Source organism: Scyliorhinus torazame, chromosome 21 (genome assembly GCF_047496885.1).
Source record: "Scyliorhinus torazame isolate Kashiwa2021f chromosome 21, sScyTor2.1, whole genome shotgun sequence".
Lineage (NCBI taxonomy): Eukaryota > Metazoa > Chordata > Chondrichthyes > Carcharhiniformes > Scyliorhinidae > Scyliorhinus > Scyliorhinus torazame.
Window position 1 is genome coordinate 70640944 of NC_092727.1, and position 24064 is coordinate 70665007.

A 24064-nucleotide genomic window follows, 5' to 3' on the forward strand; every position below is an offset into this window, starting at 1 on the left:
GTGTGGGGATGACCTTGGCAAGATGTTCATCTTCATCAATGACGTGTTGAAGGCTGTGAAGAAGATGTCATAGTTTCTCCGCTCCGGGGAAGCACTGGACAACGAAGGGCATTCTGTCGGTTGTGTCCCATGTTTGTCTTCTGAGGAGGTCGGTGCGGTTTTTCGCTGTGGCGCGTTGGAACTGTCGATCGATGAGTCGAGTGCCATATCCCGTTCATACGAGGGCATCCTTCAACGCCTGTAGATGCCTGTTACGCTCCTCCTCGTCTGAGCAGATCCTGTGTATACGGAGAGCTTGTCCATAGGGGATGGCTTCTTTAATGTGTTTAGTGTGGAAGCTGGAGAAGTGGAGCATCATAAGGTTATCCGTGGGTTTGCGGTAAAGCGAAGTGCTGAGGTGACCGTCCTTGATGGAGACGAATGTGTCCAAGAATGCAACTGATTTTGGAGAGTAGTCCATGGTGAGTCTGATGGTTGGATGGAACTTATTAATGTCATCGTGTAGTCGTTTCAGTGATTCTTCGCCGTGGGTCCAAAGGAAAAAAATGTAATCGATGTATCTGGTGTATAACGTCGGTTGATGGTCCTGTGCGGTGAGTAGGTCTTGTTCAAACTTGTGCATGAAGATGTTGGCGTATTGGGGTGCAAATTTGGTCCCCATGGCTGTTCCATGCGTCTGGATGAAGAACTTGTTGTCGAAGGTGAAGACGTTGTGATCCAGAATGAAGCGGATGAGTTGTAGAATTGCATCTGGTGATTGGCAATTGTCGGTGTTGAGTACTGAGGCTGTTGCAGCAATGCCGTCGTCATGGGGGATGCTGATGTAGAGTGCCGAGACGTCCATTGTGACGAGGAATGTTCCTGGTTCAATTGGTCCATGGTTGCTGAGTTTCTGTAGGAAGTCCGTCGTGTCACGACAGAAGCTGGGCGTACCTTTAACGATGGGTTTCAAGATGCCCTCGATATAGCCAGAGAGGTTCTCACACAAGGTCCCATTGCCTGAAACGATAGGGCGGCCTGGTGTGTTGGCCTTATGTATTTTCGGGAGGCAGTAGAGATCTCCAATGCGGGGAGTACGTGGGATGAGAGCACGTAGGGTGCTCTGAAGATCTGGATCCAAGGTCTTGATCAGTCTGTTAAGTTGGCGGATGTGTTCCTTGGTCGGATCTGCGGGTAACTGTCTGTAGTGTTCTTGGTTGTTCAGTTGTGGGTATACCTCTTTGCAGTAGTCCGTTCTGTTTAGTATGACAGTGGCCCCTCCTTTGTCTGCTGGTTTGATGACGATGCTGCGGTTGGTCTTGAGAGCGCGGATGGCATTGCGTTGTGCTTGGGTGACGTTCGGGGCTGTCTTGTGAATGCGACTGATTAATCTGGCATTGACGCGACTCCTGACGCCTTGAGCATACATGTCGAGTCTAGGGCAGCGGCCTTCCGGAGGGGTCCAATTCAACTCTTTCCTCTTCGGTTGCCGCACCGCAGATCTCTCGGTCTGCGGTTCCGGTTCATTGGTAGTCTGCTTGGCTTCGCTGTTGGCCTCTTGGGGTCTGTGGAAGAATTCCCAGAGCCTCATTCACCTGATGAATTCCTCCGTGTCTGCCGCGAGACTGATGGGGTCCATTTTGGTGGTGGTGCAGAAATTGAGCCCTCTGCTGAGGACTTCGATTTCATCTGGTTGAAGGGTGTAGTCTGACAAGTTGACAATAGATATCCCTGAATTGTTTTCTACTGTGGTACCGGGGGTGGCTTGGTTGCTGCTGGTGGTGATGCCGAGTTTCTCAAGCTTCCTGTTCTTGGTGTGCATATAGGTGGCGTAGTATTGTTGTCTCATCTCTTTGGCGGTGTTCCGCAGCTGGTCTGCTGCGTCCTGAGCGAAGGTTGAGAATATGGCCTCTATCTTGGTTTCCAGGTTGCGTCGTCTGCTGTCGAGCTGGCGGACGAGGTGGTTGAGGAGCGTGAGAGAGGTGCGACGGCAGAGTCTCTCAGCGTAGTCTGTGTTGTAAGTCGACTTGAGTGGGTTTGTGATCTGTAGCCCTTTCGGGATCTTGTCTGCTTTCTTGCATCTTTGTAGAAACTTAATGTCAGTGTCTATATGCGCAATCTTCCTGGAGATCCTCTCCACTTTGAGCCGGCAGTTTGCGGTGTCGATGGTAGCCATGATGTGGAGATGCCGGCGTTGGATTGGGGTGAGCACAGTACGAAGTCTTACAACACCAGGTTAAAGTCCAACAGGTTTGTTACAATGTCACTAGCTTTCGGAGCGCTGCTCCTTCCAGTCGGGGAACACTTCAGCAGTCAAGGGCATTCAGCCTCTGATCTCCGGGTAAGCGTTCTCCAAGGCGGCTTTCAGGACGCGCGACAACGCAGAATCGCCGGGCAGAAACTTATAGCCAAGTTCCGCACACATGAGTGCGGCCTCAACCGGGACCTGGGATTCATGTCACATTACATTCATCCCCCACCATCTGGCCTGTGAAATCCTACCGACTGTCCTGACTTGTCACAATTCACACCTCTTTAACCTGGGGTTACCCCTATCTCTGGATCTGTAAAGATTTAATCACCTGCTAATGCTCGCATTCCAAACATTGTCTGGCATCTTTGAATTTGTCTTTATATATGTTTCTGGAACATACCTCATTCACCTGAGGAAGGAGCAGCGCTCCGAATGCTAGTGACATTGTAACAAACCTGTTCGACTTTAACCTGGTGTTGTAAGACTTCGTACTGTGCTCACCCCAGTCCAACGCCGGCATCTCCACATCAAAGAAACAGGCCCTTCGGCCCTCCAAGCCCGTGCCGACCATGCTGCCCGACTAAACTGCAATCTTCTACACTTCCTGGGTCCGTATCCCTCTATTCCCATCCTATTCATGTATTTGTCAAGATGCCCCTTAAATGTCACTATCGTCCCTGCTTCCACCACCTCCTCCGGTAGCGTGTTCCAGACACCCACTACGCTCTGTGTAAAAAACTTGCCTCGTACATCTACTCTAAACCTTGCCCCTCTCACCTTAAACCTATGCCCCCTAGTAATTGACCCCTCTACCCTGGGAAAAAGCCTCTGACTATCCACTCTGTCTATGCCCCTCATAATTTTGTAGACCTCTATCAGGTCGCCCCTCAACCTCCTTCGTTCCAGTGAGAACAAACCGAGTTTATTCAACCGCTCCTCATAGCTAATGCCCTCCATATCAGGCAACATTCTGGTAAATCTCTTCTGCACCCTCTCTAAAGCCTCCACATCCTTCTGGTAGTGTGGCGACCAGAATTGAACACTATACTCCAAGTGTGGCCTAACTAAGATTCTATACAGCTGCAACATGACTTGCCAATTCTTATACTCAATGCCCCAGCCAATGAAGGCAAGCATGCCGTATGGCTTCTTGACTACCTTCTCCACCTGTGTTGCCCCTTTCAGTGACCTGTGGACCTGTACTCCTAGATCACTCTGACTTTCAATACTCTTGAGGGTTCTACCATTCACTGTATATTCCCTACCTGCATTGGACCTTCCAAAATGCATTACCTCACATTTGTCCGGATTAAACTCCATCTGCCATCTCTCCGCCCAAGTCTCCAAACAATCTAAATCCTGCTGTATCCTCTGACAGTCCTCATCGCTATCCGCAATTCCACCAACCTTTGTGTCGTCTGCAAACTTACTAATCAGACCAGTTACATTTTCCTCAAAATCATTTATACAAACAGCAAAGGTCCCAGCACTGATCCCTGTGGAACACCACTGGTCACAGCCCTCATATCTGGTCCATAAACCCCCACAGCACCTTGGCCGCCGCCGGCCTCCTGCCCGTCCTAGACCTAGAGCGATCCAATGCCGGATCCAGCACCGTGTTGAAGTCCCCCCCCATTATCAAGCCCCCTGTCTGCAAGTCCGGGATCCGGCCCAACATGTGCCGCATGAACCCCGCATCGTCCCAATTCGGGGCGTATACATTTACCAAGACCACCCGCACCCCCTGCAGCTTACCACTCACCATCACATACCTACCTCCATTGTCTGCCACAATGCTCAACGCCTCAAATGACACCCGCATCTCCACCAAAATCGCCACCGACCAAATTCCTCCAATATCCCCATAATTCCTGCAATCCCCCAACAGGTCTGTTATGTAAAGAAGCAAATCGTCCGCATAGAGCGAGACCCTATATTCCACCCCCCCCCCCTCTCACTATCCCCCACCAAATGTTCGATGACCTAAACACCACTGCCAAAGGCTCTATAGCCAGGGCAAACAGTAGTGGGGAGAGTGGACACCCCTGCCTTGTCCCCCTACACAAACTAAAATACTCTGACTGAACCCGGTTGGTCCTTGCATTCGCCACCGTTGCCTGATATAGCAACCGGACCCAGTCCACGAATCCCTGCCCAAACCCAAACCTTCCCAGGATATCCCACAGGTACTTCCATTCTACCCGATCAAAGGCTTTTTCTGCATCCATGGCCACCACCACCTCGACCTCGCACCCCTCCACAGGCATCATTATCACATTTAGGAGCCGTCTAATATTGAACACCAGGTGACGTTCCTTCACAAATCCCGTCTGGTCCTCCCCTATTGCCCCCGGGACACAATCCTCTCTGCACGTGGCCAAGATCTTTGCCAGCAATTTTGCATCCACATTTAAAAGGGAGATCGGCCTATACGACCCACAACTCTCCGGATCCTTATCCCGCTTCAAAATAAGTAAAATCGATGCCTGCGATAAAGTTGGCGGGAGCACTCCCAACTCCTTCGACTCATTAAAAGCCTTTACCAGGAGCGGCCCCAGCAGCCCAGAAAATATTTTATAGAACTAAACCGGATATCCATCAGGCCCCAGGGCCTTACCCAATTGCATCGCCCCCAACCCATCTATAACCTGCCCAAGCCCAATTGGGGCTCCCAAGCCTTTCACCAACTCCTCATCTATCCTCGGGAACTCCAGCCCCCCCCAAGAATCGCTTCATACCCTCCTCCCCAGCTTGGGGTTTAGATTTATATAATCTACTGTAAAATTCCCAAAACACATCGTTCATCCCCGCCGGATCCACCTCCACCTTCCCCCCTGTATCCTTTACTTTCCCAATCTCTCACACCTCCTCCTGTTTCCTCAGCTGATGCGCCAACATCCTGCCGGCCTTTTCCCCACATTCATAGACCGCCCCTTTACCCTCCTCAGCTGCCCCTCCTCCTTACCTGTGGACAGGAGCCCAAATTCCAGCTGTAGTCTTGATCACTGCCTTGATCGAGTCTACCGCTCGGGCCAGGTCCGCCGCACATGCCTTACGTTGTTGGGTGAATTTCTCGTTTGGGAAGCTCACCAACTGTCGACCACTGAGCTGACGGGGCCGGACCCTGCGCATCTGCCATTGCCACACTCGCTAACTGCTTCTCACTCGCCGCCACCTTCTGGTTCCTCCTTTTCCGATTTTCTCTGGGCCGCAGCTCCATAAACGAGGGGACCCTCCTTCTGTTCCTGCTTCTACACCTGCTTCAGGGCAGCACGGTAGCATTGTGGATAGCACAATTGCTTCACAGCTCCAGGGTTCCAGGTTCGATTCCGGCTTGGGTCACTGTCTGTGCGGAGTCTGCACATCCTCCCCGTGTGTGCGTGGGTTTCCTCCGGGTGCTCCGGTTTCCTCCCACAGTCCAAAGATGTGCAGGTTAGGTGGATTGGCCATGATAAATTGCCCTTAGTGTCCAAAATTGCCCTTAGTGTTGGGTGGTGTTATTGGGTTATGGGGATAGGGTGGAGGTGTTGACCTTGGGTAGGGTGCTCTTTCCAAGAGCTGGTGCAGACTCGATGGGCTGAATGGCCTCCTTCTGCACTGTAAATTCTATGTCTTTACTTTACAAAATTCCTGCAACAATCCGGCGTAAAAGCCACAAAGCGACCACCATGAGCGGGAGCTGCCAAATGTGTGACCTTTCACTCCATGGCCACCACTGGAAGCCCAATGTTAGTATTCATGTCAGGAGGGCTGGAATAGAAGACCAGGGATGTACTTCTGAGGCTATGTAAGGCACTGGTCAGACCCCATTTGGAGTATTGTGAGCAGTTTTGGACCCCGTATCTAAGGAAGAATGTACTGGCCTTGGAAAGGGTCCAGAGGAGGTTCACAAGAATGATCCCTGGAATGAAGAGCTTGTCGTATGAGGAACGTTTGAGGACTCTGGGTCTGTATTCGTTGGAGTTTTGAAGGATGAGGGGGATTCTTATTGAAACTTACAGGATACTGCGAGGCCTGGATAGAGTGGACGTGGAGAGGATGTTTCCAATTGTCGGAAAAACTAGAAGCAGAAGACACAATCTCAGACTGAAGGGACGATCCTTTAAAACAGAGATGAGGGGGAATTTCTTCAGCCAGATGGTGGTGAATCTGTGGAACTCTTTGCCACAAGAGGCTGCGCAGATTAAATCACTGAGTGTCTTTAAGACAGAGATAGATAGGTTCTTGATTAATAAGGGGATCAGGGGTTATGGGGAGAAGGCAGGAGAATGAAGATGAGAAAAAATCAGCCATGATTGAATGGCGGAGCAGACTCGATGGGCCGAGTGGCCTAATTCCGCTCCTATGTCTTATGGTCTTATGGTCTAAGTTGCCAGAAGACTTAAACGATGAAGGATTATTCCTCAGGGTATAACTGAGAGAAACAAAGGTGACCTTTTCATTTTCTTTTTTAGTTATTGTAAGATCAGAGACCCTTCCTGTGCACCTGCTGCACAGGAAGTAAGTTCTACACAAGGGGCGGGATTCTCCCCTACCCGGCGGGGTGGGGGGTCCCGGCGGGATGGAGTGGCATGAACCACTCAGGCGTCGGGCCGCCCAAAGGTGCGGAGAAAATTTAGGAGCCAAGCCCTCACCTTTAGAGGCTTGGCCCACGCCGGAGTGGTTGCCGTACCGCCGGCTGGCATGGAAGGCCTTTGGCACCACACCAGCCGGGCCAAAGGGACTCTGCCGGCCGGCGGAAGTCCGCGCATGCGCAGGAGTGTCAGCGGCTGCTGACGCCATCCCCGCGCATGCGCAGGGGGGGTCACCTACGCGTCGGCTATCGCAGAGACCTACACAGCCGACGCGTAGTAAAAGAGTGCCCCCACGGCTCAGGCCCGCCCGCGGATCGGTGGGCCCCGATCGCGGGCCAAGCTACCGTGGGGGCACACCCCCCGGGCCAGATCGCCCCCAGGACCCCAGAGCCCGCTCGCGCCGCCTGGTCCTGCCGGTAAGGGAGGTGGTTTAATTCACGCCGGTGGGACCAGCATTACAACAGCGGGACTTCGGCCCATCGCGGGCCGGAGAATCACCGGGGGGGGCCCGCCGACTAGCACGGCGCGATTCCCACCCCCGCCGAATCTCCAGTGCCGGAGAATTCGGCGGCCAGCGGGGGCGGGATTCACGCCGGCCCCTGGCGATTCTCCGACCCGGCGGGGGGGTCGGAGAAGCCCGCCCAAGGACTGTGATATCAGCACCAGCAGCATCTCCTAGCCCAGGAATATGTCAATTCGACAACCTCAGAGGGTCTGTATATCAGTGCTATACTGGGCCGCAATTGGCTGAACAAAATCCCACCACCTACAAAGTAGTGGAAAAAGTTGGATGCAACCACAGGATTAGATACAGAGTTAAGATACAAATCTCCCTCTACACAGTCCCCATCAAAAAACCCCAGGACAGATACAACACGGGTTAGATACGGAGTAAAGTTCCCCTTACACTGTCCCTATCAAATGCTCCCAAGAGAGATACAGCATGGGGTTAGGTACAGAGTAAAGTTCCCTCGACACTGTCCCCATCAAACACTCCCAGGACAGGTGCAGCACGGGCTTAGATACAGAGTAAAGCTCTACACTGTTCCCATCAAACACTCCCAGGACAGGTACAGCACGGGGTTAGATACAGTGTAAAGCTCCCTCTACACTGTTCCCATCAAACACACCCAGAACAGGTACAACATAGGGTTAGATGCAGAGTAAAGCTCCCTCTACACTGTCCCTATCAAACATTCCCAGGCAGGTACATCACTGGGTTAGATACAGACTAAGGCTCTTTCTACATATTCCCCATCAAGCACTCCCAGGACAGGTACAGCACAGGATTGAATGCAGAATAAAGCTCCCTCTCCACTGTTCTCAACAAACACTGCCAGGACAGCTACAACAAGGGGTTAGACACAGAGTAAAGCTCCCTCAATGCTGTCTCCATCAAACACTGCCAGGAAAGGTACAGCACGGGGTTAGATACAGAGTATAACTGCCTCTACACTGACCCCATCAAGCACTCCCAGGACAGGTGCAGCACGGGGTTAGATACAGTGTATAGGTCTTTCTATACTGTCCCCATCAAACAAATTTCACTGTAAAAGTCTTAGAAAACTTCACAAAGGTACTTGATAATCATGAGATGATAGGTAGGGAAAAACTCAAAATAATCATGGTCACCCAAGAAAAGATACTGGGGTAGCTATTGAACCTAAAGGCTGCCATGTCCCCAAGTATCTTTGTGAAGTTTTCTAAGTGATCTACAGTGAAGGTTGTTTGATGTAAGGCAGATATACTCTGTATCTAACCGTGTACTCTATCTGCCCTGCATCCTAGGACCTTAAAAGGGCTTTAAGGATAATAAATGCTTTGGTTACACTATTCCAAACTTCCTTAGATTCGGGAAAGGTCCCAGTGGATTGGAAAACAGCAAATGTAAAATTTTTAATGGAGACAGAAAGTAGGAAACTACAGTTAGCTTAACATCTGTGATGGGGAAATTGCTAGAACCCATTATTAAGGAGGTTATATCAAGCTACCGAGAAATTCATAGTTTAATCAGGCAGAGTCAACAGGGGCTTGTGAAATTTATTACAGTTCTTTGTAACTTTTGATGTAGAACTTTATCAAATATCTTCTGTAAATACAAATATCCCACATCTACTTTATCCACCTTGTTTGTTACCTCCTCCTTTAAAACAAAGGTGAGGAGGATTTTTTTCAGTCTGATGGTGGTGAGTCTGTGGAACTCTTTGCAGGAGGCTGTGGAGGCCAAATCACTGAATGTCTTTAAGACAGAGATAGATAGGTTCTTGATTAATAAGGCTTTATGGGTCTTGATTAATAAGGCTAATAAGGGGTTATGGGAGAAGGTAGGAGAATGCGGATGAGAAAATATCAGCCATTATTGAATGGTGGAGCAGACTCAATGGCCGAGTGGCCTAATTCTGCACCTATGTCTTATGGTCTTCTAACAAACTCTATTAAATCAGTTAAACAAGATTTCTCTGTCACAAACCCATATTGGTTCTGCCTGATCAAATTATGATTTTCTAAGTATCCTCCTTAATAATGGATTCTAGCAACCTCCTGATGACAGATGTTAAGATTGTAGGACCACATTAATTCACTCCCACCGACACTTGATCCACTGTTCCAGCACTCATTCCTGCCAGCATTCAATCCAAATATCTCTTGTTCTCACGATCCCTCGATCCCGATGATCCTCAGTCACACTGACACTCGATTGCACCAATTTGCGATCCAAGCGACACTTGATCCCATCAACTCACTATCACACCGACCCTCGATCACACCTACACTCGATACTACCCACCCTTGATGCTGATCATCCTCAATTGCACCGCTTCCCGATCCCACCGGCCCACGATCCCACCAACACTCGATCCTACTAATCTTCGATCCCACCAACACTCGATCCTACTAATCTTCGATCCCACCAACACTAGATCCTACTAACCCTCGATCCCACCAACACTCGATCCTACTAACCCTCGATCCCACCAACACTCGGTCCTACTAACCCTTGATCCCACCAACACTCGATCCTACTAACCCTCGATCCCACCAACACTCGATCCTACTAACCCTCGATCCCACCAACACTCGATCCTACTAACCCTCGATCCCACCAACACTCGGTCCTACTAACCCTTGATCCCACCAACACTCGATCCTACTAACCCACGATCCCACCTACACTCGATACCACTAACCCTCGATCCCATGAACACTCAATCCCACCGACTCTCGATCCCACCAACACTCGATACCACTAACCCTCAATCCCACCAACACTCGATACCACCGACCCTCGATCCCACCAACACGCGACCATTATTTGCACCGATCCTTGAACGCACCAATCCTCGATCCCAGTGATATTAATCCCACTGATCCTCGATGCTAATGACCCTCGATCGCACTGATCCTTAATTACACCGACCCTCGATCACACCAACCTTCGATCGAACCAACCTTTGATTCTAGCAACCTTTGATCACAGTGACCGGCAATCCCACAGACCCTCAATCCCACAATCCCAATCCCAGCGACCTTCGATCCTCGCGACCCTCGATCGCACTGACCTTTGATCCCAGTGACCCTCAATCCCACCCTCGATCATTCTGACCCTCAATTCCATGACCCTCGATCCCACTGACCCTCGATCATTCTGACCCTCAATTCCATGACCCTCGATCCCACTGACCCTCGATCATTCAGACCCTCAATCCCACTGACCCTTGATCCCAGTGACCCTCGATTGCTTCGACCCTCAATCGCACTGACCCTTGATCCCACTGACCCTCAATCTCACTGACCCACGATCCCGCCGACCTCCGATCCCAACTACCCTCGATCCCAATGACCCTCAGTCCCGTACCCTCGATCCCACTGACCCGTGATCCCAGTGAGCCTCAATTGGATCGACCCTCAATCCCATACCCTCGATCCCAATGACCCTCAATCCCATACCCTCGATCCCACTGACCCTTGATCCCAGTGAGCCTCGATTGGACCGACCCTCAATCACACCAACCTCAATCCCACTGACCCTCTGTCTCACCGATGCTTGATCCCACCAACCCTCGACCCCACTGACCGTCTATCGAACTGACCCTCAATCCCATGACCCTGGATCCCACTGAACCTTGATCAGAGTGACCCTCGGTCTCACCGACGCTCGATCGCACTACCCCCTCGGCCTCATCGACGCTCGATCGCACTACCCCTCGATCTCACCGACGCTCGATCGCACTACCCCTCGATCTCACCGGCGCTCGATCGCACTACCCCTCGATCTCACCGACGCTCGATCGCACTACCCCTCAATCTCACCGACGCTCGTTCCCACTGACCCTCGATCCTGCTGACCCTTGATCCTACTGTCCCTCATTCCCGTACCCTTGAACCCACCAAACTTCGACCCCACCATCCCACCCACCGACCCTAATTCCACTGGTCTGTGATTCCACCGACCTACAGTCTCACTGATCCTCGATCCTACCAGCCCACGATCCCAGCGATCTCCGGTCCCAGCAATCCTTGATCCCAATGATCATCGATCCCAGTGACCCTCAATCGCACCGACCCTCAATTGCACCGACCCTCGATTGCATTGACCATTGATCCCATTGACCCTCAAACTCACCCACCCTTAATCCCAGAACCCTCAATCCCACCAAACCTTGATCCCAGCGACCCTCAATCCTATGACCCTCGGTCCAATGATCCTCAATCCCACTGACCTTCGATCCAATTGAACCTCGATTCTACCAACCCTCAATCTCACAACCCTTGATGATCCCATCAACCCTCAATCCCACAGTCCTCGATCCCAGCGACCCCCAATCCCAATGATACGCAATCTCAGTGACCCTCCATCCCACCTACCCTTAATCCCACAACCCAAAATACCACCAACCCTTGATCCCAGTGACCCTCAATCCCACTGACCCTCAATCCCATGACCCTTGATCCCAGTGACCCTCAATCCCACTGACCTTCAATCCCATGATCCTCGGACCCACAACCCTTGATCTCAGTGACCCTCGATCCCAGCGACTCTCAATCCCAGTGATCTCGATCCAAATGTCCCTCAATCCCTCAGTAACACTAACCCTCGATCTCGACGACTATCGATCCTAATGATCCCTGATCCCAGTGACCCTTGTTCCCACCAACCCTCAATCTCAGTGATCTCCATCTCAATGACCCTCAATTCCACAACCCTCAATCACATCCTCCTCGATCCCACCAACCCTCAATCCCACTGATCTTCCATCCTAACAACCCTCGATCCGAGCAACCCTTGATCCCACCAACCCTTGATCGCTCCTATCCTTGATCCTACCGACTCTCAATCCCACTGACCCTCGATCGTACCAACCCTCAATCACACTGACCTTCGAGTGCATTGAGCCTCGGTCCCACTGACCCTGAATCCCAGTGATCCTCGATGGCACCGACCCTCAATCGCATCGACCCTCGATGCCAACAATCCTCGATCCCAATGACCCCAATGCCCCAACCCTCGATCACACCGACTCTCAATCCAACCAACCTTCAATCCTAATGGTCCTGTATCCCAGAGACTCTCCATAGCACCAACCCTCAATCCCACAGATCCTTGATCTTAACAAACCTTGGTTACAGCAACTCTCGATCGCACCAATCCTCAATCCCAGCGATCCTCGATCCCACCGACGCTCAATCCCAATGACCCATGGTCGGTCGCATCGATCATCGAACCCATCGATCTTCAATCCCAGAAACCCTTGTTCCCACCATCCCTCAATTACACCAACCCTCGATCATACCAAACCTTGGCCACACCGACCCTTTGTTTTTTTCTTTGTTCAATCTCACAGATCCTTGATCTTAACAAACCTTGGTTCCAGCAACCCGCGATCACACCAATCCTCGATCCCAGCGATCCTCAATCCCAGCAACCCTGGTCACTCAATTACACCGACCCTCGATCGTACCAATATCTTGAGCACAGCAACCCCCGATCCCAGCAACACTCATTTTCCCTTAATCTTGATCACACTGATCCTCAATCCCAGCGAGCATCAATTCCACCAACCCTCAAACCCACTGATCCTCGATCCTAAGGAATCATAATCGCATCAACACTCAATTCCTTGATCCCAGTGTCCCTTGAACCCATCACCCTTGGTCTCATGACCCTCGAGCCCAGTGACCCACGATCCCAGTGACCCTTGATGCCACCAACCCTTGATCACATCAACCTTCGATACCAGGGACCCTCGATCTCAGGAACTCTCAATCCCACTGACCCTCAATCCCACCAGTCCTCGATTGAACCAACCCTCGATTGCACAGTCTGTCGATCGCACTGATCCTTGATCCCAGAGACCCTCCACCTCACCGACCCTCAATCCCAGTGGCCCTCAATTGCACCTCCCCTTGATCACATTAATGCACAGATCATATATATCCAAGGATTCTATGGGAAGCAAGAGATGAAATTGCAGAGCCGTTGGCAATGATCTTTTCGTCCTCACTGTCAACAGGGGTGGTACCAGGGGATTGGAGAGTGGCGAATGTCTTGCCCCTGTTCAAAAAAGGAACTAGGGATAACCCTGGGAATTACAGGCCAGTTAGTCTTACTTCGGTGGTAGGCAAAGTAATGGAAAGGGTACTGAAGGATAGGATTTCTGAGCATCTGGAAAGACACTGCTTGATTCGGGATAGTCAGCACGGATTTGTGAGGGGTAGGTCTTGCCTTACAAATCTTATTGAATTCTTTGAGGAGGTGACCAAGCATGTGGATGAAGGTAAAGCAGTGGATGTAGTGTACATGGATTTTAGTAAGGCATTTGATAAAGTTCCCCATGGTAGGCTTCTGCACAAAGTAAGGAGGCATGGGATAGTGGGAAATTTGGCCAGTTGGATAACGAACTGGCTAACCGATAGAAGTCAGAGAGTGGTGGTGGATGGCAAATATTCAGCCTGGATCCCCGTTGCCAGTGGTGTACCGCAGGGATCAGTTCTGGGTCCTCTGCTGTTTGTGATTTTCATTAATGACTTGGATGAGGGAGTTGAAGGGTGGGTCAGTAAATTTGCAGACGATACGAAGATTGGTGGAGTTGTGGATAGTAAGGAGGGCTGTTGTCGGCTGCAAAGAGACATAGATAGGATGCAGAGCTGGGCTGAGAAGTGGCAGATGGAGTTTAACCCTGAAAAGTGTGAGGTTGTCCATTTTGGAAGGACAAATATGAATGCGGAATACAGGGTTAACGGTAGAGTTCTTGGCATTGTGGAGGAGCAGAGAGACCTTGGGGCCTATGTTCATACATCTTTGAAAGTTGCCACTCAAGTGGATAGAGCTGTGAAGAAGGCCTATGGTGTGCTCGCGTTCATTAACAGAGGGATTGAATTTAAGAGCCGTGAGGTGATGATGCAGCTGTACAAAACTTTGGTAAGGCCACATTTGGAGTACTGTGTACAGTTCTGGTCGCCTCATTTTAGGAAGGATGTGGAAGCTCTGGAAAAGGTGCAAAGAAGATTTACCAGGATGTTGCCTGGAATGGAGAGTAGGTCTTACGAGGAAAGGTTGAGGGTGCTAGGCCTTTTCTCATTAGAGCGGAGAAGGATGAGGGGCGACTTGATAGAGGTTTATAAGATGATCAGGGGAATAGATAGAGTAGACAGTCAGAGACTTTTTCCCCAGGTGGAACACACCATTACAAGGGGACATAAATTTAAGTTGAAAGGTGGAAGATATAGGAGGGATATCAGAGGTAGGTTCTTTACCCAGAGAGTAGTGGGGGCATGGAATGCACTGCCTGTGGAAGTAGTTGAGTCGGAAACATTAGGGACCTTCAAGCAGCTGTTGGATAGGTACATGGATTACGGGAAAATGATATAGTGTAGATTTATTTGTTCTTAAGGGCAGCACGGTAGCATTGTGGATAGCACAATTGCTTCACAGATCCATGGTCCCAGGTTCGATTCCGGCTTGGGTCATTGTCTGTGCGGAGTCTGCACGTCCTCCCCGTGTCTGCGTGGGTTTCCTCCGGGTGCTCCGGTTTCCTCCCACAGTCCAAAGATGTGCGGGTTAGGTGAATTGGCCAATGCTAAATTGCCCTTAATGTCCAAATTGCCCTTGGTGTTGGGTGGAGGTGTTGAGTTTGGGTAGGGTGCTCTTTCCAAGAGCTGGTGCAGACTCAAAGGGCCGAATGGCCTCCTTCTGCACTGTAAATTCAATGATAATCTATGATTAATCTAGGACAAAGGTTCGGCACAACATCGTGGGCCGAAGGGCCTGTTCTGTGCTGTATTTTCTATGTTCTATGTTATCACTGATACTTTCTCCCATTGACACTCAGTTCCTGGAAACCTCTGACCTCCAGGCCACTACAACAACTAATAATGTATTTCATTGCTGCTCCAGGTCGAGGGAAGAGTTTTAAGCTGAGACTTCCATCTCTTCGCACAATGACCTTAAGCCAACAATCTCTGGCCAAGGAGGGTATTGATCCTGCAATTGATGACCAATCAGACGGCGACTCATTGGCGATGAAGGATTTCCAAGGTCCCTTGAATGAGAACTGTATCCAGCCCGAGGCAGGCGAGTGGGAGGCATTGATTGAACTGGGGAATAAATCAGACGTCCAGACTGTCCGTGATTCCATTGGCCACCCACCACCCAGCCAGGAAGAGGTGCGACTGGATCCTGATCTCCGCTATACCAACACAAAGCTGACACACGCCCAATCACAGGACAGTTTCCACAGCATCAGACGAGCATCTTCAGTCGACAACATTGAACTGATGAGGAGTAAATTTGAGAAGAAATTCAGGGAGAAAAGAATAAGTTCAGGTGCGAATGAAAGTACAAATCCTTCCCAAAGTTTTGAAAGATCAAGGGCGGGATTCTCGGTTTCTGACACTAAGTGTTGACGCCAATGCAGAATCTGTGGACTTTTACGACAGAAAAACCGGTGCCGCAGCTGGACCGATTCCCACACCATTGAGGGGCTAGCACCGGTGCCATGTGGAACACAATCATTTCCAATGAAAAATGGTGCGGGATTCACCAGGTCCGTGATCGACACTTGGGAGGCTGACAAGCTGCAGCCGCACATACACATTACACTCCCCAGACACACTCATCCAAGCCAACAAGATGGCCCTGGTTGTGCTGGAGCAAGCCCATAGAGCTGATAGGTCGGCTGGGGCCAGAGGTCACCCAGAGGGGTGCCCTGGGGAGACACCTATATGACCCGTGGCACTAGGTTCAAGGTGAGCTGTTAGCAGAGTGCACAGCCGCATGGCTGCCCTGCCGGCTGTGGAACTGGTAATCGCTACATGTCCACCCGATTCCACAGCCCACCTCCTGGGCATGCCCCAATACTAACCCCAGCCCTGGCAGAAGCCCCCGGTCAGTGGCACAACTGTCATCACACTATGGCGATGTTGGACAGCTTCCATACCCCTCTCTCTCCCTCAGCAGCCACCACGCCGGTTTCACGGTTTTTGAACCACACCGTCGGGAACTCATCGGAGGCGGGAAATCGTGGAGGCCCCAGAGTATACTGGGTCGGGCCCGCTAATGATAGGCAAACAGTGTCTACTGTAGTTGCGCTCCGGAATGTATTGACGCTGCTGTCGAGGTTTCGGAGCATTGCGATTTGGTATCAAATCGGCAATTGCCGCGATTTTGTCGCTGGAACCGATTTTCCACCCATTGGCCTTTCCCGGTTTCGGCATTGGCTAACGGAGAACCCGCTACAAGTATCTTTCAAATTAGACAGTGATCAAGACCAATTCACCAATAAATATCTCATCAGGATGGGGGTTTAATTACACATTGATGGGATTAGAATCACCTCCATCTCCTGCCAACAAGGACCAACCATGTTCTTATGGGCTGATGTGAGGTCAAAGCAGTAAAATGTACCGAGATTTGAAAATTCACCCAGCGGTTAATAAACATTGATAATCCATGACTACTTGCTCTCTGGGTGCTGTTCGCGCTCTGGGTGCTGTTCGCGCTCTGGGTGCTGTTCACTCTCTCGGTGCTGTTCCCTCTCTGGGTGCTGTTCCCTCTCTGGATGCTGTTCACTCTCTGGATGCTGCTCATTCTCTGCGTGTTGTTCACTCTCTGGGTGCTGTTCACTCTCTGGGTGCTGTTCACTCTCTGGATGTTGCTCACTCTCTGGGTGTTGTTCACTCACTGGATGTTGTTCACTCTCTGGGTGCTGTTCACTCACTGGGTGCTGTTCACTCTCTGGGTGTTGCTCACTCTCTGGGTGCTGTTCACTCTCTGGATGTTGCTCACTCTCTGGGTGCTGTTTGCTCACTGGGTGTTGCTCACTCTCTGGGTGCTATTTGCTCTCTGGGTGTTGCTCACTCTCTGGGTGCTGTTCGCTCTCTGGGTGTTGCTCATTCTCTGGGTGCTGTTCGCTCTCTGGGTGTTGCTCATTCTCTGGGTGCTGTTCGCTCTCTGGGTGTTGCTCACTCTGGGTGCTGTTTGCTCTCTGGGTGTTGCTCACTCTCTGGGTGCTGTTCACTCTCTGGGTGTTGCTCATTCTCTGGGTGCTGTTCGCTCTCTGGGTGTTGCTCACTCTGGGTGCTGTTTGCTCTCTGGGTGTTGCTCACTCTCTGGGTGCTGTTCACTCTCTGGGTGTTGCTCATTCTCTGGGTGCTGTTCGCTCTCTGGGTGTTGCTCACTCTTGTTGTGTTCTATGATCTTGGGCAGGGTTCTCTGTTAGCTTGCGCCGAATTCGGGAAAGGCGATTGGGCGGAGAATCGGTTCCAACACTGACGCCAAATCGCAATGCTCCAGCACCTCGACAGCGGCGTCAATGCATTCCGGAATGCACGTACAGTAGACACAGTTTGCAAATCATGAGCGGGCCTGATCCGGTATTCTCTGGGGCCATCCCGATTTTCCACCTTCGATGGGTTAAGTTCCCGACTTGTTGTTTACTTGTGCTTTCAAAAATCGTTAAACCGGCTGCTGAGCGAGAGAGAGGGGGTACGGAAGGTGTCCAACATCACCATAGTTTGCTGACAGTTGTGCCCCTGGCCGGAGGGGCTTCCAGAGCTGGAAGGAGTAGTGGAGGGTGGCCAGGAACTGGGCTTTGGGGTCGGGGTGAGTGGGCATCGAATACCATTGCCGCAGGTGGCAAAGCACCCTTGCAGCTGCGCACACTGCCAAAAGCCCACTTTGAACCTAGTGCCACGGGTTGTATAGGTGTGCCCCAGGGCACCTCCCCCTGGGTGCCCTCTGGCCCCAGCCGACCCATCAGCTGTATGGGCGAGCTCCAGCATAACCAGTGCCATCTTTTTGGCTGTGATAAGTGTGTGTGGGGAGTGTAATTTGTATGTGCGGCTGCAGCTTGTCAGCCTCCTGAGTGTCGATCACGGACCCGGCGAATCCCGCACCGCTTTTCATTGAAATCGATTGTATTCCATGTGGCACCGGTGCCAGCCCAACTCTAGCGGAATCAGTCTAGATTCAGCGCTGATTTTTCTGTCGTAAATGTTGTCATGGGCCAGGGTTTAGAAAACTCCAAAGTATATCATGGAGTTCACCCGACCTACAACTTTTAATAGATTTTGGTTATGAGGAGCACACTTTCCAGGTGTTATGCAACAGAGACCTTAAGTATTTTTAAACAAAACAATGTTTATTCTATGAATTCAGTTAACATTTTATAAACAGACAGTAAACATTTTATCAACTACCAACACAACTACCCCCCACAGATACAGTACTCTATGTGTAACCCTTAATAACAACCCTTTCCTAACAACATCCAGAAACCAAACATCCTTTTTAACAAAGCAGTGGGTATAATTTCTTTACACAAGACAGTTATCACTTTTAAATTATCAAGTGATCTGGACACCTTTTAACATACAGGAAGAGAGAGACAAAATGAACATTCCTTTTCTCAATTCAGCTTTCAACTGCCTAAAACAAAAGTAAAACACAGAGCCACAAACAGCTTCATGCTCAAAATGAAAGTAAAAGCCAGAGACACAACCCAGCTCCACCCCACAATGACATCACTGCAGCTATTTGATAAACAGCCATTTCTTAAAGGTACACTCCCATGACAAAGTCCACAGATTCTGCGTTGGCATCAACACTTAATCTCAGAAATGGAGAATCCCGCTCCTTATCTAGCACTGATTCTACAGAACAGCTGGTAACTTAACCAGAATGATGTTTTATTGATGTACATGTGGTAAGGTGATGATCAGAATCAATGACCACGTTATCATAGAGTTACATTATAATCTCCTGGATTTAGCCTTATGAGCGACGGTCCTCATGTACGACTTATAAACTTCTGCTGGTAGCTGGATGTCACCTGACTGATGTCTGACGCCACCTGCTCGTGGGAGGTCACGCTGCTAAGTACACATGATATTATCTACAGGCATATCACCACAACTCTCTGGTTGCTGTTTGCTATTTGGGTGCTGCTCACTCGCTGGATGCTGCTTGCTCTTTCCGTGCTGTTCAATCTCTGGCTGCTGCTTGCTCTTTCCGTGCTGTTCAATCTCTGGCTGCTGTATCACTCTGGGTGCTGCTCATTCTCTGCGCGCTGCTCACTCTCAGAGTGTGGCTGACTCTCCTAGTGCTGTTTGCTCACTGGGTGCTGTTCGCTTTCTGGGTGCTGTTCACTCTCTGAGTGCTGCTCATTCACGGGGTGCTGTCCACTCTCTGGGTGCTAATCATCCTCTAGGTGCTGATCTTTCCATGGGTGCTGTTCGCTTTCTGGGTGCTATTTTCCTCTCTGTGTGCTGTTCACTCTCGGGGTACTGTTCAATCTCTGGGTGCTATTTTCCTCTTTGGGTGCTGCTCACTCTTTGGGTGTTGTTCACTCTCAGGGTGCTGTTCGCTCTCTGGGTGCTATTGTCCTCTCTGGGTGCTGCTCACTCTTTGGGTGATGTTCACTCTCTGGGTGCTGTTCAATCTCTGGGTGCTGTTCTGTTAGAGGTGAAATTATTCACACGTAGGCCAGTGAGCTTAACTTCGGTAGTAGGGAAGATGCTGGAATCTATCATCAAGGAAGAAATAGCGAGGCATCTGGATGGAAATTGTCCCATTGGGCAGGCGCAGCATGGGTTCATAAAGGGCAGGTCGTGCCTAACTAATTTAGTGGAATTTTTTGAGGACATTACCAGTGCAGTAGATAACAGGAGCCAATGGATGTGGTATATCTGGATTTCCAGAAAGCCTTTGACAAGGTGCCACACAAAAGGTTGCTGCATAAGATAAAGATGCATGGCATTAAGGGGAAAGTAGTAGTATGGATAGAGGATTGGTTAATTAATAGAAAGCAAAGAGTGGGGATTAATGGGTGTTTCTCTGGTTGGCAATCAGTAGCTAGTGGTGTCCCTCAGGGATCAGTGTTGGGCCCACAATTGTTCACAATTTACATAGATGATTTGGAGTTGGGGACCAAGGGCAATGTGTCCAAGTTTGCAGATGACACTAAGATGAGTGGTAAAGCAAAAAGTGCATAGGATACTGGAAGTCTGCAGAGGGGTTTAGATAGGCTAATTAAATGGGCTAGGGTCTGGCAGATGGAATACAATGTTGACAAATGTGAGGTTATCCATTTTGGTTGGAATAACAGCAAAAGGGATTATTATTTAAATGATAAAATATTAAAACATGCTGCTGTGCAGAGAGACCTGGGTGTGCTAGTTCATGAGTCGCAAAAAGTTGCTTTACAGGTGTAACAGGTGATTAAGAAGGTGAATGGAATGTTGTCCTTCATTGCTAGAGGGATGGAGTTTAAGACTAGGGAGGTTATGCTGCAATTGTATCAGGTGTTAGTGAGGCCACACCTGGAGTTTGTGTTCAGTTTTGGTCTCCTTACTTGAAAAAGGACATACTGGCACTGGAGGGTGTGCAGAGGAGATTCACTAGGTTAATCCCAGAGCTGAAGGGGTTGGATTACGAGGAGAGGTTGAGTAGACTGGTACTGTACTCGTTGGAATTTAGAAGGATGAGGGGGGATCTTATAGAAACATATAATATTATGAAGGGAATAGATAGGGTAGATGCGGGCAGGTTGTTTCCACTGGCGGGTGAAAGCAGAACTAGTGGGCATAGCCTCAAAATAAGGGGAAGTAGATTTAGGACTGAGTTTAGGAGGAACTTCTTCACCCAAAGGGTTGTGAATCCATGGAATTCCTTGCCCAGTGAAGCAGTAGAGGCTCCTTCATTAAATGTTTTTAAGATAAAGATAGATAGTTTTTTGAAGAATAAAGGGATTAAGGTGTCCGGGCAGGAAAGTGGAGCTGAGTCCACAAAAGATCAGCCATGATCTCATTGAATGGCGGAGCAGGCTCGAGGGACCAGATGGCCTATCCTGCTCCTAGTTCTTATGTTCTTATGTTTTGAGTGAGTAAAGAAGCAGTTTATTATATCAGATCTGGGAGAAAGGTTTGGACACTCCGCAGCCTCGCAATAATCTTTCTCACTGGAGCTAAGGTTCACATTGGGTTAATAAACAGATTCAAGGGACGGAATTAATTGAACTCTCATTTACATACAATCAATCAACTATATTCGCGTCACAATTCATTACATGCAGTCAATCAATTTTCTTAGCATCCCAGTTCTCACATATATGGTTAAAGTGGGAGTTGTCTCACCAGCACCTAACCATGCAGAAGTCACTCAAGCCTAACATAAGAATATGTCCTGTCTGCAGCTGGGGACCTTGAGCTAGTAAAGATTTCTTTGTCCTGTGGAGCTGTTATCAGCGGCTGTTGAAATACTCCCTACAAATACCCACGCCTGCGTCTCATTCAATGAGTCACAGTTTGTAACTTATTGTTCAGGAATGTGGCTAGTTCAGCCATTTTGTATCTTTAGTATTGCTATTTTAGCTAACAGCCATTTGGTTTCCTTTCTGATATTAACAAGCATTGTGCATACACTATCTATTCTTACTATTTGCCTCTTCTGAACAGGCATCTAAGCCGTTGAGTACCTTTTGTCTCAGCAGAACAATTCAAAAGTAATATAGGAGCAAAAATGTAGTTGTAGAGCCTACTATAATTTATATCATAGTCCAGTATCAGAAAATGTCCCCCAACAGTTCAATGTCCCTAAACTGCACACTCTCTATGTGCTGTCTGCTCTCTTGGTGCTGCTCATCCAGGGTGCACCTCATCTTCTGGGTGCACTCACTGTCTGGATGCTGTCCATGCTCTGGAAGCTATTTCCTGTCTGGGTGCTGTTCACGCTCTGGGTGCTGCTCACTCTCTGGGTGTTGCTCACTCTCTGGGTGTTCTTCGCTCTCTGGGTGCTGCTCCCTCTCTGGGCGTTGTTCGCTCTCTGGGCGTTTTTCGCTCTCTTGGTGCTGTTCGCTCTCTGGTGCTGCTCACTCTCTCGGTGCTGCTCACTCTCTCGGTGCTGCTCACTCTCTCGGTGCTGCTCACTCTCTGGTGATATTGGCTCTCTGGGTGCTGTTCGCTCTCTGGGTGCGGTTCGCTCTCTGGGTGCGGTTCGCTCTCTGGGTGCGGTTCGCTCTCCGGGTGTAGTTAGTTCTCTGGGTGCTGTTCGCCCACTCTGTGCTCTTCGTTCCCTGGGTGTAGTTTTGACTCTGAGTGCTGTTCGATCTCTGGGTGCTGTTCACTCTCTGGGTGCTGTTCACTCTCTGGATGCTGTTCACTCTCTGGGTGCTGTTCACTCTCTGGGTGCTGTTCACTCTCTGGGTGCTGTTCACTCTCTGGGTGCTGTTCACTCTCTGGGTGCTGTTCGCTCTCTGGGTGCTGATCGCTCTCTGGGTGCTGTTCACTCTCTGGGTGTTGTTCGCTCTCGGGGTGTTGTTCACTCTGGGTGGGGTTCGCTCTCTGGGTGCTGCTCACTCTCTGGATGCTGTTCACTCTCTGGGCTCTACTCAATCTCTGGGCGCTGTTCGCTCTCTGGGTGCAGTTCACTCTCTGGGTGCTATTCACTCTCCTGGTGCTGCTCACTCTCTGGGACGTGTTCACTACTGGGTGTTGCTCACTTTCTGGGGGCAGTTTGGCCTCTGGGTGATGTTCACTCTCTCGGTGCTTTTCACTCACTGGGTACTGCTCGCTATCTGGTTGCTGCTCACTCTCTGGGTGCTGTTTACTCTCTGGGTGCTGTTCGCTCTCTGGATATTGTTCACTCTCTGGGTGCTGCTCACTCTCTCGGTGCTGTTCACTCTCTGGGTGTAGTTCGTTCTCTGGGTGATGTTCGCTCTCTGGGTGCTGCTCACTCTCTGGGTGCCGTTCACTCTCTGGGTGCTGTTCACTCTCTGGGTGTTGTTCGCTCTCGGGGTGTTGTTCACTCTCTGGGTGGGGTTCGCTCTCTGGGTGCTGCTCACTCTCTGGATGCTGTTCACTCTCTGGGCTCTACTCAATCTCTGGGCGCTGTTCGCTCACTGGGTGCAGTTCACTCTCTGGGTGCTATTCACTCTCCTGGTGCTGCTCACTCTCTGGGACGTGTTCACTACTGGGTGTTGCTCACTTTCTGGGGGCAGTTTGGCCTCTCGGTGATGTTCACTCTCTCGGTGCTTTTCACTCACTGGGTACTGCTCGCTATCTGGTTGCTGCTCACTCTCTGGGTGCTGTTTACTCTCTGGGTGCTGTTCGCTCTCTGGGTATTGTTCACTCTCTGGGTGCTGCTCGCTCTCTCGGTGCTGTTCACTCTCTGGGTGCTGTTCACTCTCAGGGTGCTGCTCACTCTGGGTGCTGTTCACTCTCTGGGAGCTGCTCACTCTCTGGTGATATTGGCTCTCTCGGTGCTGCTCACTCTCTGGGTGCGGTTCGCTCTCTGGGTGCGGTTCGCTCTCTGGGTGCTGCTTACTCTCTGGGTGCTGTTTTCTCTCTGGGTGCTGTTCACTCTCTGGGTGCTGTTTTCTCTCTGGGTGCTGCTCACTCTCTGGGTGCATTTTTGCTCTCTGGGTGCTGTTTCTGCCATGGGTGCTCCTCGCTCTCTGGGTGCTGTTCCATCTCTGGGTGTTGTCCAATCTCAGGCTGCTGTTCACTCTCTGGGTTTATTCAAACTCTCAGTTCATTCTCTGGATGCTGTTCCATTTTGAGATGCTGTTCGCTCTCTGTGTGCTACTCGCTCCCTGGGTGTTGTTCACCCTCTAGGTGCTGTTCACTCTCTGGGCTCTACTCACTCTCTGGGTGCTGTTCGCTCTCTGGGTGCTGTTCATTCTCTGGGTGCTGTTTGCTCTCTGGGTGCTGCTCACTCTCTGGGGGCTGCTCCCTCCCTGTGTGTTGTTCACTCTCTGGGTGC

At 50.3% G+C, this 24064-nt stretch overlaps 1 protein-coding gene across 2 annotated transcripts in view; it reads left to right on the forward strand.

The window, feature by feature from the left end:
- kcnh6a (potassium voltage-gated channel, subfamily H (eag-related), member 6a) overlaps nt 1-24064 on the forward strand; it is a 433047-nt gene that overhangs the window by 117857 nt on the left and 291126 nt on the right. For both annotated transcript variants that reach the window (XM_072486929.1, XM_072486930.1), the window contains exon 4: nt 15203-15631. In XM_072486929.1, coding sequence (XP_072343030.1) covers nt 15203-15631 — 429 coding nt within the window. The remainder of the gene's footprint in view (nt 1-15202; nt 15632-24064) is intronic.